Genomic DNA, 13,672 nt, shown 5'->3' on the forward strand with positions numbered 1-13,672 from the left:
CTAACTTGCGTCTGTCTCCCTAGCCTATTGTTTGAGAGATATTTTAATAATCAAGCTAATAGTCTATCAAGTATTTTTATTAATTCAATATGGAAGGCAAAAGCGTTAAGTAATCTATGTTTCTTATCCCTGTTCTAATCTGTGTCTGGTTCAGGATGATTCTTTATTTTCCTAATAGACAATTAATATTTTATTTTGAGAAATGTGTAATACTTTTCAATCATCTTAGTATCTTTGGGAATAATAATTTCTACTGTTAATTTATTTTTATAGCCTATATTATATAAGCACCATTAAATTCCAGCTGGCATTAGTATTCTACATAATGAACAACAAGCTATCAAGTAAATACTAACACTTTGTTTTTTAAAGCTTACCAAGCATCTTCCACCAAGAACAATTGGCTATCCATGGACTCTTGTTTATGGTACTGGAAAACATGGCACAAGCTTGAAAACTCTGTATCGAACAATGACAGGTTTAGACACCCCAGTGCTGATGGTGATTAAAGACAGTGATGGACAGGTATGAAACACCAACTGCATAGATTGCTTATCCTTTAAGAGCAGTAACAGTAACTTTTAGCATATTTCTTTGATAAACATTACTTTATTAGTGCATTTTATTGTTTAACTGATAATTACTGGGTACTTTTAATATGCAAGGCAATGTTGAGTGTTGCAAAGGATAGATATGAGCATGATGATTAAGAGTTACTGCCTTCGAAGGGATTATAGAGTGGTAGAAAAGAACATTTGCCCATACCAACATCTCTAATGCTGGGAAAAATGGTAGGTTTCTTAGAACCTAGAAAAAGTGAGGAAATAAGAATGAGGTTCATGGGAAAGGTAGAAATTGACAGAATCTTGAATAATGGGTGAAGTTTTGATTAAAGATAATTGTCTGAAGGTGATAGCCAGAACAAAAGCACAAATAAGAGTAATATTGGTTTGTTCCTCAAATAGCAAGTTCAAGTCAGTTGTAATTGGAAACTAATGAGAAGGTAAAATAGCAATGTTAGAACAAAACACTAGTATTACTAACACCTTTAGTGTTTTATGTGTCAGGAACTTGACTAATCACTTATGCATTATATTATTTAATCATGAAAGCCCTATGAGATTGATACTGTTATCTTTATATTAAAGAATTAGTCAACTATGACATAAGCTCATCAACTTGCCCAAGGTTACATACCCAACAAAAAGTATTTGCATCAACGAAAATGAATGAACTGCTGCTACATGCCATGGCATAAATGAATGTCACAAACAATATTGAATTGAATTAGAAATCAAACACCAAAGAGTAACTTTCTTATGATTTCATTTATAGAAAGTTTTATCAGAAGGCTAAATGAATCTATAGTGGTATTAGGCTAGTAACTCCTTCAGGTAGTTGAGGCTGTTGATGAGAGGAAGCACAAAGAGAGCTTCTAGAACTAGTAGTGTTCTGTTTCTTGGTCTGAATGAATGTTGCATGGGACTTTGCCTTGTGTTAGTTCTAAACTGAGCTATGTGTTTATATTTTGTGTACTTTTCTATAATGTATATGTAAAATAACCTTTCAATAAGGAAATATTTTCAAAATTAAGACTATAAAGATAGAATGTCAGGATAGACAGTGACTGTACAGATTATCTGTTAGACTCTCTGCACTCCCATTTCTCATATGGAAACTTCAACCCATAACACTGAAATTACTTGGTCAATCTCTTATTCATCAATTTTCTCATTAGGGTACTGTGTGTCTTATATAAGATCATGCACAGGGTTACAGGACAAAATAATTCACACATAACACCTGCCCTCATGGAATTTACTGTATAATGATGAAGAAAAAATAGCATATTTTAAAAGTGATAGAATGTTTCCCTATACTGAAGGACTTATTTTATTAAGCACCACAATCCCATAGCATCATGTTATCCATATCATACATACATTGTACATATAAGTCCTTCTGAAATGTGTTAACCACTTTTTAAGATTGTCTGTTTAATTACTTTAAAATCCCAAAATTTAAAAACTAGGAAAAAATCTGTTTTTCCATTGAAAACCCAATATGCTATATATTTGACACTAATGTAAATTATATAGCAGCTAGCCATTTTTCCCTTTTTAAGTATGATTAGATAAAACTATACCAGATTTCTATTTTTTGCATTTTATTTAAACATATATGATGAAATAATGCTTACTGAAATAAATTTGTTAGTCATGTCATTGAATATGCCTTTTTTATCCCTAGGTTTTTGGTGCGTTAGCATCTGAGCCATTTAAAGTGAGTGATGGCTTTTATGGTACTGGAGAGACCTTTGTTTTTACATTCTGTCCAGAGTTTGAGGTAAGGACCACTATTTCAATATTTTGTTTATAAAGAGATGGCATAACATACTGCCCAAAACAATTTATAGATTCAGTGCTATTTCCATTAAACTACCATTGATAGTCTTCACAGAATTAGGAAAAACTGTTTTAAAGTTCATATGGAACCCAAAAAGAGCCCAAATAGCCAAGAGAATGCTAAGCATAAAGAGCAAAGCTGGAGGCATCACGTTACACGACTTCAAAGTATACTACAAGGCTACAGTAACCAAAATAGCATGGTACTGATATAAGAACAGACCCATAGACCAATGGAAAAGAATAGAGAACTCAGAAATAAGACCTCATACCTGTAACCATCTGATCTTTGACAAACCTGACAAAAATAAGCAATGGGGAAAGGATTCCCTATTTAATAAATTGTGCTGGGAGAACTGGCTAGCTATGTGCAGAAAATTGAAACTGGACCCCTTCCGTAAACCATATACAAACATTAACTCAGGATGGGTTAAAGACTTAAATGTAAAACCCAAAATTATAAAAACCCTAGAAGAAAATCTAGGCAATACCATTCAGGACATAGATATGGGCAAAGATTTCATGACAACAATGCCAAAAGCAGTTGCAACAAAAGCAAAAATTGACAAATGGGATCTAATTAAAGAGCTTCTGTACAGCAAAATAAACTGTCATCAGGGTGAACAGACAGCCTACAGAATGGGAGAAAATTTTTGCAATCTATCCATCTGACGAAGGTCTAATATCCAGAATCTACAAGGAACTTAAGCAAATTTACAAGAAAAAAACACCATTGAAAAGTGGGCAAAGACACTTATCAAAAGAAGACATACATGTGGCCAAAAAAACCTGTGAAATAAAGCTCAACATTACTGATTATTAGAGAAATGCAAATCAAAACCACAATGAGGTACCATCTCACTCCAGTCAGAATGGCTATTATTAAAAAGTCAAATAACAACAGATGCTGGCAAGGTTGCAGAGAAAAAGGAATGTTTTGTTTTTTTGTTGTTGTTGTTTTTGAGACAGAGTCTTGCTGTGTCGCCCAGGCTGGAGTGCAGTGGCATGATCTCGGCTCAGTGCAGCCTTTGCCTTCCAGGTTCAAGCAATTCTCCTGCCTCAGCCTCCCAAATAACTGGGATTACAGGTGTACACCATCATGCCCAGCTAATTTTTGTATTTTTAGTAGAGACGGGGTTTTGCCATGTTGGCCAGGCTGGTCTCGAACTCCTGACCTCAGGTGATCCACCCGCCTCGGCCTCCCAGAGTGCTGGGATTACAGGCATGAGCCACCACTCCCAACTGAAAAAGGAATGTTTTTACCCTGTTGGTGGGAGTGTAAATTAGTTCAACTATTGTGGAAGACAGTGTGGCAATTCCTCAAAGACCTAGAGGCAGAAATACCATTTGACCCAGCAATCTCATTACTGGGTATTTACCCAAAGGAATATAAGTCCTCCTAATATAAAGATACATGCACACAAGTGTTCACTGTAGCACTATTCACAATAGCAAAGACATGGAATCAACCTAAATGCCCATCAGTGATAGACCGGATAAAGAAAATGTGGTACATACACACCATGGAATACGCCATATACACCATGCAAACTAATGCAGGAACAGGAAACCAAACACCACATGTTCTCACTTATAAGAAAGAGCTGAGTGATGAGAACACATGGACACATTTCAGGGGAACAACACAGACCTTGTATCTGTCGCGGGGTGAGAGTGCAGGGAGGGAGAGGAGAGCATCAGAAATAATAGCTAATGGATGCTGGGCTTAATACCTAGTTGATCAGATGATCTGTGCAGCAAACCACTGTGGCACACGTTTACCTATGTGACAAACCTGTGCATCCTGCGCATGTACTCCTGAACTTAAAAGTTGAAGGAAAAAAAAGATGGCATAAATGAAAAAAACATGCACTTTGGAGTCGTGCACAGTTGCATTTGACCCCTATCTTTGCCTTTTACTCCCTGGTAACTTTTCTTTGACCATTTTGCACTTCAACTTTCCTGTAGATAGAACGAGGAATCATAAAATATGGCATGGCCATTTAATAATTAAATGAGGATCATTTATATATAATACTTGGGATGGCACCAAATTATGGACTTAGTAAAGAATATACATTATCATTACTATTCTGTTTATAAATTGTGATTGTGAAATTTCCAGAAACATTTAATGACTAAGCTTAATGATGCAAGTTATGAAAGCATAAAAAATAAATTATTTGGATTTAAATAAAAACTTATTAACTGGTTTCTTTTTCTTTACCTGTGTGGCTTTACTGTGGCTTGGCTAACATAAATTGAATACATTCTCATGCCAATAAAATCTAAAATGTAAAGGTATAAATGAATTTTAGTGAATGTGTGACCATTCTTTAAACATTGAGTGCAATATTAGTATCTCGGGCACATTGGAGTGTGGCACGTAAAATCTTCATTTTAATCTCAAGAAAAGGAATCAACACCATTGGTTATAAAAATAAATGAACAAAATAGGAACGATTTGGTAACACAATAAAAATTCTTTTAGCAAATTTGTACTTAACTAGCTCACCAGAATAACCAATGCTTTTCATTCCTTCCATAAAATATGTCAAGTGATAGCAACAGCTAATTGAAAGCTTGTAGTTATTACAGATTTTCTAAGCATCAGTAGTGCCTATTCTCAAACTTTTTATGTTACTGCTACCTGATAAGTGTAATAATGTAGTCAATTAAATGTTACATAACTATGAAAAATGAGTGCTAAAAGAAAGTTTTATTGAAAACTGTAATGAACACATTTGAAAAACTTGGTAAAGGTAAGTTGCTAGAAATTGCTACTATGTTAGGTTTAGGTAAAACACCCATAAAAGGTTAGAAAAATATATTTAAGAATATTAATGTCTAGTTTGCTCTTGGATTTCTCAAATGATTTTAAGTTCTCACTGTTTAAAGAAATTGAAACTGAAAATCATAAATGCCCATTACAGTCATGTTTTATTTAAGAACTATGATTAGTAAATATATATCCAAAGAAAAGGCCTTGACCCTATGTTAAAATATTATCAAATTAACATACATTTATGTTTAATGGTAAAAGTTAATGGCATTTGTGTCCGATTTTTTTTCAACTTATTTACTTCTTTCTCAATTTTTTCTATTAACCGTCCAAGTGTTGGTGTCTGTAGAGTCAAGAGAAAGAAGTATGTGTGAAAAGTTAACAAAATTTGAGAAATTGGAATTGAAAGTTAAGTGATAGAGTGTGCTTTCAAATTTAGTCATATAAACACTGAAATCCAAACCACCAGAGCCTTCTGTGCCAAGCTTTTTGTAGTGTTCTTATACTGCCAATCTTGGCTTTGTTAACTATTTTGTGGTTTGGAGAACTAATTCTCTATAATAACCATTTCATCTATATATTTAAAGCTTTTTTTAAATTTATATAGGTCTTCAAGTGGACAGGAGATAATATGTTTTTTATCAAAGGAGACATGGATTCACTAGCTTTCGGTGGTGGAGGGTAAGTCTCTTGAACATTTCACTATGAGGTTTTTGAAGAACTTTAAAAATGCATTTGGATTATTTATAAATTCAGTTATCTTCAGAAAGTTTTGACGTTAGAATTGAAATTTGTATATTATGAAAAAGAAAGTATATTTGCAAGAAGGCGCTCAAGCGTAGTTATTAAAACTATTGGTGGAGTATTTGTTTCTTCATTTTAAAATACTGTTCAGTTTATTCACTGTTTATTAAGACCCATCTTTTTCTTTAGAGCACAGTGGCTCTTTGATAATATAAAGGGAAGTATCTCAGTACCTTTGAACTTCTCTAATTTTTAAATAACTGTGATGGAATATTATATTTCTCCCAATGCATAGAATAAGTCCAATTGTTTTTATGTTATTCTACTCTGGAGACCATTTGGAATATTTTAGACAATAATAGAAATGGGTATTTCTGCAGAAAATTGTAGGGACCCCTCAAGTTTTCAGGGGTTTTTGCTTGCTTGTTTTTTTAACAATTATGAATCAGACAATAATGTGATTATCTTGGCATTGCAAGTACTGTGAAGAACTTTTTTAGTTGGTATCCCAGCCTCCTTTAATCTTTACAGTGTTGGGAGGTAGGCTGCTCTGGTCCCACCTAGCCTGGGCTTAGCAAGCAACAACTCCTTCCTTTGGTATTTCTGTCTTTCGGTATTAGACATGGGTATGCTAAATAATTTTCAGACTTGTAAAAGTGTTACATTATTTGTATCCCACAGTTGAGGATATATAATGATAATTTATTCAGACCACCAAAGAATATTCATCGTCCCAGGTTATTCTATTATTAACAAATTTTCTCACAACTTCTCTGTAAGTAGGTGTTTGGAGGATATAATTAGGGTGATTAAAAAGTGATCATGGTTATTGTAGCCTTCTCTGTTAGTTTTCGTTGTTGAACTCAGCATATATTTACATGGTCCAATTATACCTTTTGGGGGGTATCATTCAGCCCTCCCCTAAACAGTAGTCTTACATGTGATTCTGTTAGCTCTCCAAGAGGTCCGCTCAAGCTAGTGACTTATAATTTCAAGATTTTATGGGTGCTTTAAGTCTTCAAAAATGTCATACACAATACCATTAGATGTCTGCTGGAACTAGATTTTATTGTACAGCATGATTTCACCAAGCTAAAGTAACCATTGGGTTATTTGATAATAAATTAATACAAGTTTTCAGTGTTTGAAGGAGAGTACAGCTTCAGAAAGCAGAAACTACAGGGAGTTGATATTCCAGAATTCCAAGGGAAAGGCACCCCAAAAGAAAAATAATGATGTAGTGGACTTAATGTAGGCTTTGGAGTCCAATAGACCCGATTCAGATTCTCACTTCAACATATGCTATATGTGGTACCTTGAGCAAACTCTTTAACGATTCTAAACTTTCCTTAGCTATAAATTGGAGATTAAATCAGTTTTGCAGAGAGATTATAAGGAATTCACAAGGATATAATTTTTGTGCAAATCCTAGTGTAGTATCTAGCATAAACTAAGTACTCAACAACTGATAGCCACCTAAACTGATAGCCACCTTTACTCATTTTCTTTCATCCAACATGATCTGTTCCCTTCTGATACCAGGAAGAATTCTGCCTGCAGTATCATTGGCTGTATGAGCTATAAGGCATTAATTAAAGATTTAGAAGACTACTTTTATTCCTTCTACTTCCTTAGCCATTCTCTTTTCAGAAAGTCATATGAATTATCTTAAAGCATTGCTCATATAAAAATACACTTTCTGGCTTTCTGGGTGTTTCACCTGGGACAGATCTGTAACCTCTTAAATACATTTACTTAAATATTTGGATATCACATACCTTTTTGAAATGCTGATGAAATGCAGAGGTACCCATTGTCCTAAAATGAATACACAAATCGAATTTTATATGTGATATTAAGAAATTGAGAAAAATGTTGAAAGCTTCTACTCAGGGCTTCAGAAAATTCAGGTTACCTTGGAAAAAACTATTCATACTTGGTAATAAAACTTATTGCAGCATCAGTGACATTCATGAATCTTGAAGGTCAATTTCGAGGTACTTCTTAGATGTAGTCATCTGAGATTACAGCTAAATGTCTTAATCTTTTATTAACCCTTTCATATTTAGCAGAAGGTTTTTACGAGGAAGTCTGACCCTTTCATATTCTCCTTTCTAATAGATTGGCTATGATAGTCTATTCGCGCTTTAAAAGGCTCATGGATTCAGATATCTCTTTAAAGACATGTTGTTGCCAGTAGTGTTAGAGTCTCTAGAAGTCTATTGTCATAAGACCATAAACTTTTTAATTCAAATGCAGTTTCTAATTTATCTTTGTATTTTCCAGTGCCAGTGTCTGAAACATGATAAGTGCACGTTTAAAGTTGAACAAATTAGTCAAATATGAATTTCAATTTGAACCTTAACAAATGATGGCTTCCTCATGGGGCAGGGGGCATTTTGGGGATGATCTAGTTTTTGCAGTGCTTCTGTATCACAGACTCTGGATTGTTACGATTTTCAGGGTGATCTTGTATCTTAGCAAAGTCCCATTTTCATTTATAGAAGAGGTTCATCAGAACCTCATCACTGGTTATCCCATTACAGTTTTTTTGTACTGTCAACTCTCTTCTTGAGTGACACTGGTTAATCTCTTTACCTGGTCATTGTGAATTACCATACTGATCTGTCTTTTCTGTTTTGTTGCGAAGTACCAACTCTTTTTTTTTGTTTTGAGATGGAGTTTCACTGTTGTCACCCAGGCTGGAGTGCAATGGCACAATCTTGGCTCACTGTAACCTCTGCCTCCCAAGTTCAAGTGATTCTCCTGCCTCAGCCTCCCAAGCAGCTGGAATTACAGGCGCCCACCACCATGCCTAGCTAATTTTTGTATTTTTTATTAGAGACAGGGTTTCATCATGTTGGCCAGGCTGGTCACAAACTACTGACCTCAGGGGATCCACCAGCCTCAGCCTCCCAAAGTACTGGGATTACAGGTGTGAGGCACTGCACCCGGCCCCAACTCTTAAAGGAACCATTCTACATGGTCACTGTAGCCACCTTCTCTACTTAGAATCACATCTGTGTACTTAAAATTTATATATGTAATTAATATACATGATATATTTGATGCTGTTTTTTATTACAGAGTATAAATAAATAGTTCCTTTCTTTTGTTCTAAGATAGTGTTAAAAATAGGTCAGTTCCAGGCCGGGCACGGTGGCTCATGCCTGTAATCCAGCACTTTGGGAGGCTGAGGCGGGCAGATCACAAGGTCAGGAGATGGAGACCATCCTGGCTAACACAGTGAAACCCCATCTCTACTAAAAAATAGAAAAAATTAGCTGGGCGTGGTGGCGCCTGCCTGTAGTCCCAGCTACTCGGGAGGCTAAGGCAGGAGAATGGCATGAACCCAGGAGGTGGAGCTTGCAGTGAGCCAAGATTGCACCATTGCACTCCAGCTTGGGCTACAGAGTGAGACTCTGTCTCAAAAAAAAAAAAAAAAAATTGGTCAGTTCCTCTCCCACACAAGTCAGTTAACTCTGTGATGCCATGTGACTCCTGATGGCAAGCCTGAAGGTCAGAGGTTATAGCCATCCAAATTATAGAGTTGTGTAAGTCTTTACAGATTACCTAATATGCTTTTCTCTTTTGTGTGTTTTAATATAATTGACAAACTCTACCCCAGAGAGGTTAAGTGACTTAACTAAGTTTGACGTAAGTTGTGGCCAGTGAGTTGACAGACAAGTCTTGATCCCAGACCAGTTTTTTTCTTTCACTGAAATATAACTGCCCATATTTTTTTAAAAAGCCTCCTCCTCCTAAACTCTGGCTCAATTCTGCTGACTTGTATCTTACTTTAGATTTAGAGAATCCCAAGGGATAGCTCTCTGGATATTATGTTAATTAATAGTCTTTGCCCCCACTCCTCTTCTATTAGGTAGGAAAACATTTTCTAGAGAGTAGAAAGAAGTCCTCTCATAACCTGGTTTTTTCCCCTCTCAGTTATGTATTAGATAATTAGATAAATTGGACCTTATAATCTATCTGTTAAGTTCCTGTTATACCTGGATTGTATCTTGGTTCTTCTGCTTGAATCTCAGCATCACATATTTGTCCATTTAAAGTCCTTTCATACTGAGCTCTTTTGCAAACAGCTTCCTATGCAAGAAACCAGAGTTATTTACTAGGTCCTTAACATGAGTCCCCAAATTTTATTTTAGATGTTTCTGAGTTTTTGTGCCTTTGCGAAAGTCATGTTAAATATGTTAAAACCATACCGAAAAGATGAACACACACATACACACACAAAAAAAACCATACTAAAAAAAATACCCAAAGAAAAACTCATAATACCAGGCAAAAAATTACAGAGTAGTACCTGTCTCAAAAGCTAATCCTATATAAAGTTCATTTTAGAGGACACTGTTCCTGGTCTGTATCATAAATAATTTTTTTTCTTTTCTTTTTTTTTTTTTTGAGTTGGAGTTTCACTCTTGTCGCGCAGGCTGGAGTGCAATGGTGCAATCTTGGCTCACCGCAACCTCTGCCTCCTGGGTTCAAGTGCTTCTCGTGCCTCAGCCTCCCGAGTAGCTGGGATTACAGGCATGTGCCACCGTGCCTGGCTAATTTTTTTGTATTTTTTAGTAGAGACGGGGTTTCTCCATGTTGGTCAGGCTGGTCTTGAACTCCCGACCTCAGGTGATCCGCTGGCCTTGGCCTCCCAAAGTGCTGGGATTACATACAGGCATGAGCCACCGCGCCTAGCCTATAAATAATTTTTTAATGGAATAGGAGTAAAACAAAATTGTGTCAGTGTGGAAAGGAGTAGGGAAGGATTTGAGAAAATTAATAACTTTAGGGTTGTTAGGTATTCAAAGTCTCATTTAAATTGTTTTATAACTTAGGGCATAAATATTAACAGATTATTATTTATGTATTGCAGAGGAGAATTTGCCCTTTGGCTTGATGGAGATCTCTACCATGGAAGAAGCCATTCTTGTAAAACGTTTGGGAATCGTACACTTTCTAAGAAGGAAGATTTCTTTATCCAAGATATTGAAATCTGGGCTTTTGAATAAATACAATGCTCTCTGTCTTAGCAGGAGAATGGCCCAAACCTGACATGGACAAGCATTGTTTGGAAAGTTCAAGAAGCAATACAGTGTAACATGTCACTTGTGCTTTAAAATTAGTCTGTATCACCATTTATTACAGGTATAATTTTGGAGTTTATTTTTCAAATCATGTTCTTGTCCCAGAGTTCTTTAGGTTAACACTATGGACTGCGTCCATGTACCAGTATAACAGCTTGGGTTTGTTAGAATTTGGGCAACATTTTGATTATAATGACAACTTCATTTTCGCATGTTACTCAATTCCCTAATAGGATGGTGCTCTTTTGTTGAACCTGTATTGATTTATTTTTTTTTAACTATATTGATTCTTTTACTAGAACAGTCTAATTGGGGCATTGAGGAAATGAAGACTAGATACTTCTGTATCTGTGAAGTTGGCACAGGTAACATTTGGACATGTTCATCTTATTCTTAGGAAGGAAAAAATCACTTGCCAAAATAATACATACTTCATAGACCACTGAGTTCTAGTTTCTATTCACACTACAGCATTCTCTTTAACGATGTTGCAGGTATTCTCAATTTCCTTTAAGAAAAATGAAATTTGAGTTGAATTCTGGTTGTAATAGATGACAGTACACATGATCTGCAGGTTTGGGCATATGCTTTCATCATTAAATTACCTGATAAAGTTACAAATCACAAAGGAGAATGAGAACTTATTGATTCTATTGAATTTAATATATTAAGCAAGAAAACATACTATTTACATATGTGTAGCTTAGTAAGGCATTATCATAAGTACAAAAACTATGAAACAGATGTGTATTTCCTCAACATACTGTGTCAGGTATACTGTTTTATAATTTGGTTGTTTTAGCCTTGTTGCACACCAACTCCCAAAATATAGGTTACTCTTGTTCAAAAGGAAAAAAAAAATTGTGATTTTCTTTCAGTGGTATATGTTATTAATTACCATTAGCATTTGCTCTTATAAAGGGCAATGATTATAGTAGACAATATTGTAACTCAGTAGACTTGTTGAATATGCAAACTTACTGTCAAGTGACCTCAAAAAAAAAATGAAAAGATAGAATACACTAGTAGTTCTTATCCTCTTTTGTAGGAAACCAATAATAGCCATTGTGGCAATAATTTATCAGTTAATTTTAAAGCTTCATGTTATGCAAAAAAGAATCCTGCTGTTATACATGTGACAGTGACTTTGTGCTGAAATTTCAGCTATTCCAGATAAACATTGTATATCTTGTAAATTAATGTTTAAAGGTAGTTTTGTTCTTATAGAAAGTGTTGATTGCCAGGTTGCTTATAGCACTTTAAGTTATTCTGAAAATGAAATTATAAGCCAAATATTTGGCTTAAGTAGATTTAGTTGTATAGCACTTACATATTTAGTTCTTTTGAAAGTTTAGATAATTATTTAAAGAAAGCATAATGCTAATGGAAAAGAAAATCTAATGTTCTATTATAATATGCTATTGCTGAATATGAATAGAAATAAAGGGCATCATTTCCTTGTCTCATTATAAGTTAGTAACAATATATAGATTGAATGTTTACAATATAGGGAATTGTAAATAAATATATCAGTTTTTTTCCCCTTTGGTCTTCCACAGCAGTATTATTGTCTTTGTGGAGTTGACTAATGATAATAAAAAAATCCTGTAATGGATTTCAACTAAAATAAGGTCATAGTGGCATATACCAAATAAAATCAAATATAGAAATACAAGTGAGTTTGGATTTATTGAATACTCATTGTCTTAGCAAGTCTTTGATTAAGCCTACTACTATCTTTTTTTTTTTTTTTTTAAATGCTTCTAATAGCTTACATTGTGGTGGTGGTGGTCATGGTGTTAGGAGTAATAGTGATAGGAGGATGCATTCAATTAGAGGTAGCATTACATTTTTTAAAATGGAGATGGGAGAAGGCATTTGACACATGGGAAAGTGCAAGTTATTTGATATTTTTAAAGTATATTGTTTTCATTTTGGGTGGAGAATGCATAACAAGCTAAGCACCTTATCATAAACAGTTAATGTGTGTGCAATGCCAAGAAATTTTGATATTTTGTATCCCATAGGTTCAGTTAACATTTGAGAGGAGGAATGACATGATCAGGTGTATACTTTAGGAAAATATCTGTGAAAAATAGATGAGTAGAGGGAAAAACTAGAGACAAAGGGGAAAACGAGCCTTTTACAAAGTCCAGAAAAAAAATGATTTGGCCGGAATAAGAATAGTGGTAATGGTAATAAGGAAGCATGGATTTGGAAAGGATTTATGAGTTAGGATGAACAGGAGTTGATTATTGATTGGATGTCAGAAAAAGTTAAGGATAGCTCTCAGGATTTTGATTTAAGAGTTTAGGTGTATTATTTATCAAGATGGGCAAGGTACATAGAGGAAAAACAAAAAAAAGCAGGTGGCAAAATGAAGTTAGTCGTGGACTTTATGAGAGTATGATGTGAGAAACAGGAGAATAAACTTTTTTGGAGTAGGACATTTTATATACTGTTCTGAAAGATGAACTTTAAAAGTCAACAAAAAAACAATAAAACTCACTTTTTGTATGCAAACAAATATGAAATTTATGTATTACATTTGTAATACCATTGAAAATGTCAGATATATAACAAAGTGAAGACCAAAATGGGAAGGATATACCATATTCATTATTGGCAGACAATATTGATTAAAA

At 34.7% G+C, this 13,672-nt stretch overlaps 1 protein-coding gene across 10 annotated transcripts in view; it reads left to right on the plus strand.

The window, feature by feature from the left end:
• The window catches only part of OXR1 (oxidation resistance 1), a 489,542-nt gene extending 476,840 nt beyond the window's left edge, over positions 1–12,702 (plus strand). For all 10 annotated transcript variants that reach the window (XM_012508055.2, XM_012508063.2, XM_030794884.1 and 7 more), the window contains 4 exons: positions 373–525; positions 2,251–2,346; positions 5,795–5,868; positions 10,817–12,702. In XM_012508055.2, the coding sequence (XP_012363509.2) occupies positions 373–525; positions 2,251–2,346; positions 5,795–5,868; positions 10,817–10,952 (459 nt within the window). In that variant the 3' untranslated portion in view covers positions 10,953–12,702. The remainder of the gene's footprint in view (positions 1–372; positions 526–2,250; positions 2,347–5,794; positions 5,869–10,816) is intronic.
• The last annotated feature ends 970 nt before the right edge of the window (positions 12,703–13,672 follow it).

Source organism: Nomascus leucogenys, chromosome 16 (genome assembly GCF_006542625.1).
Source record: "Nomascus leucogenys isolate Asia chromosome 16, Asia_NLE_v1, whole genome shotgun sequence".
In the NCBI taxonomy this organism is placed as follows: Eukaryota; Metazoa; Chordata; class Mammalia; order Primates; family Hylobatidae; genus Nomascus; species Nomascus leucogenys.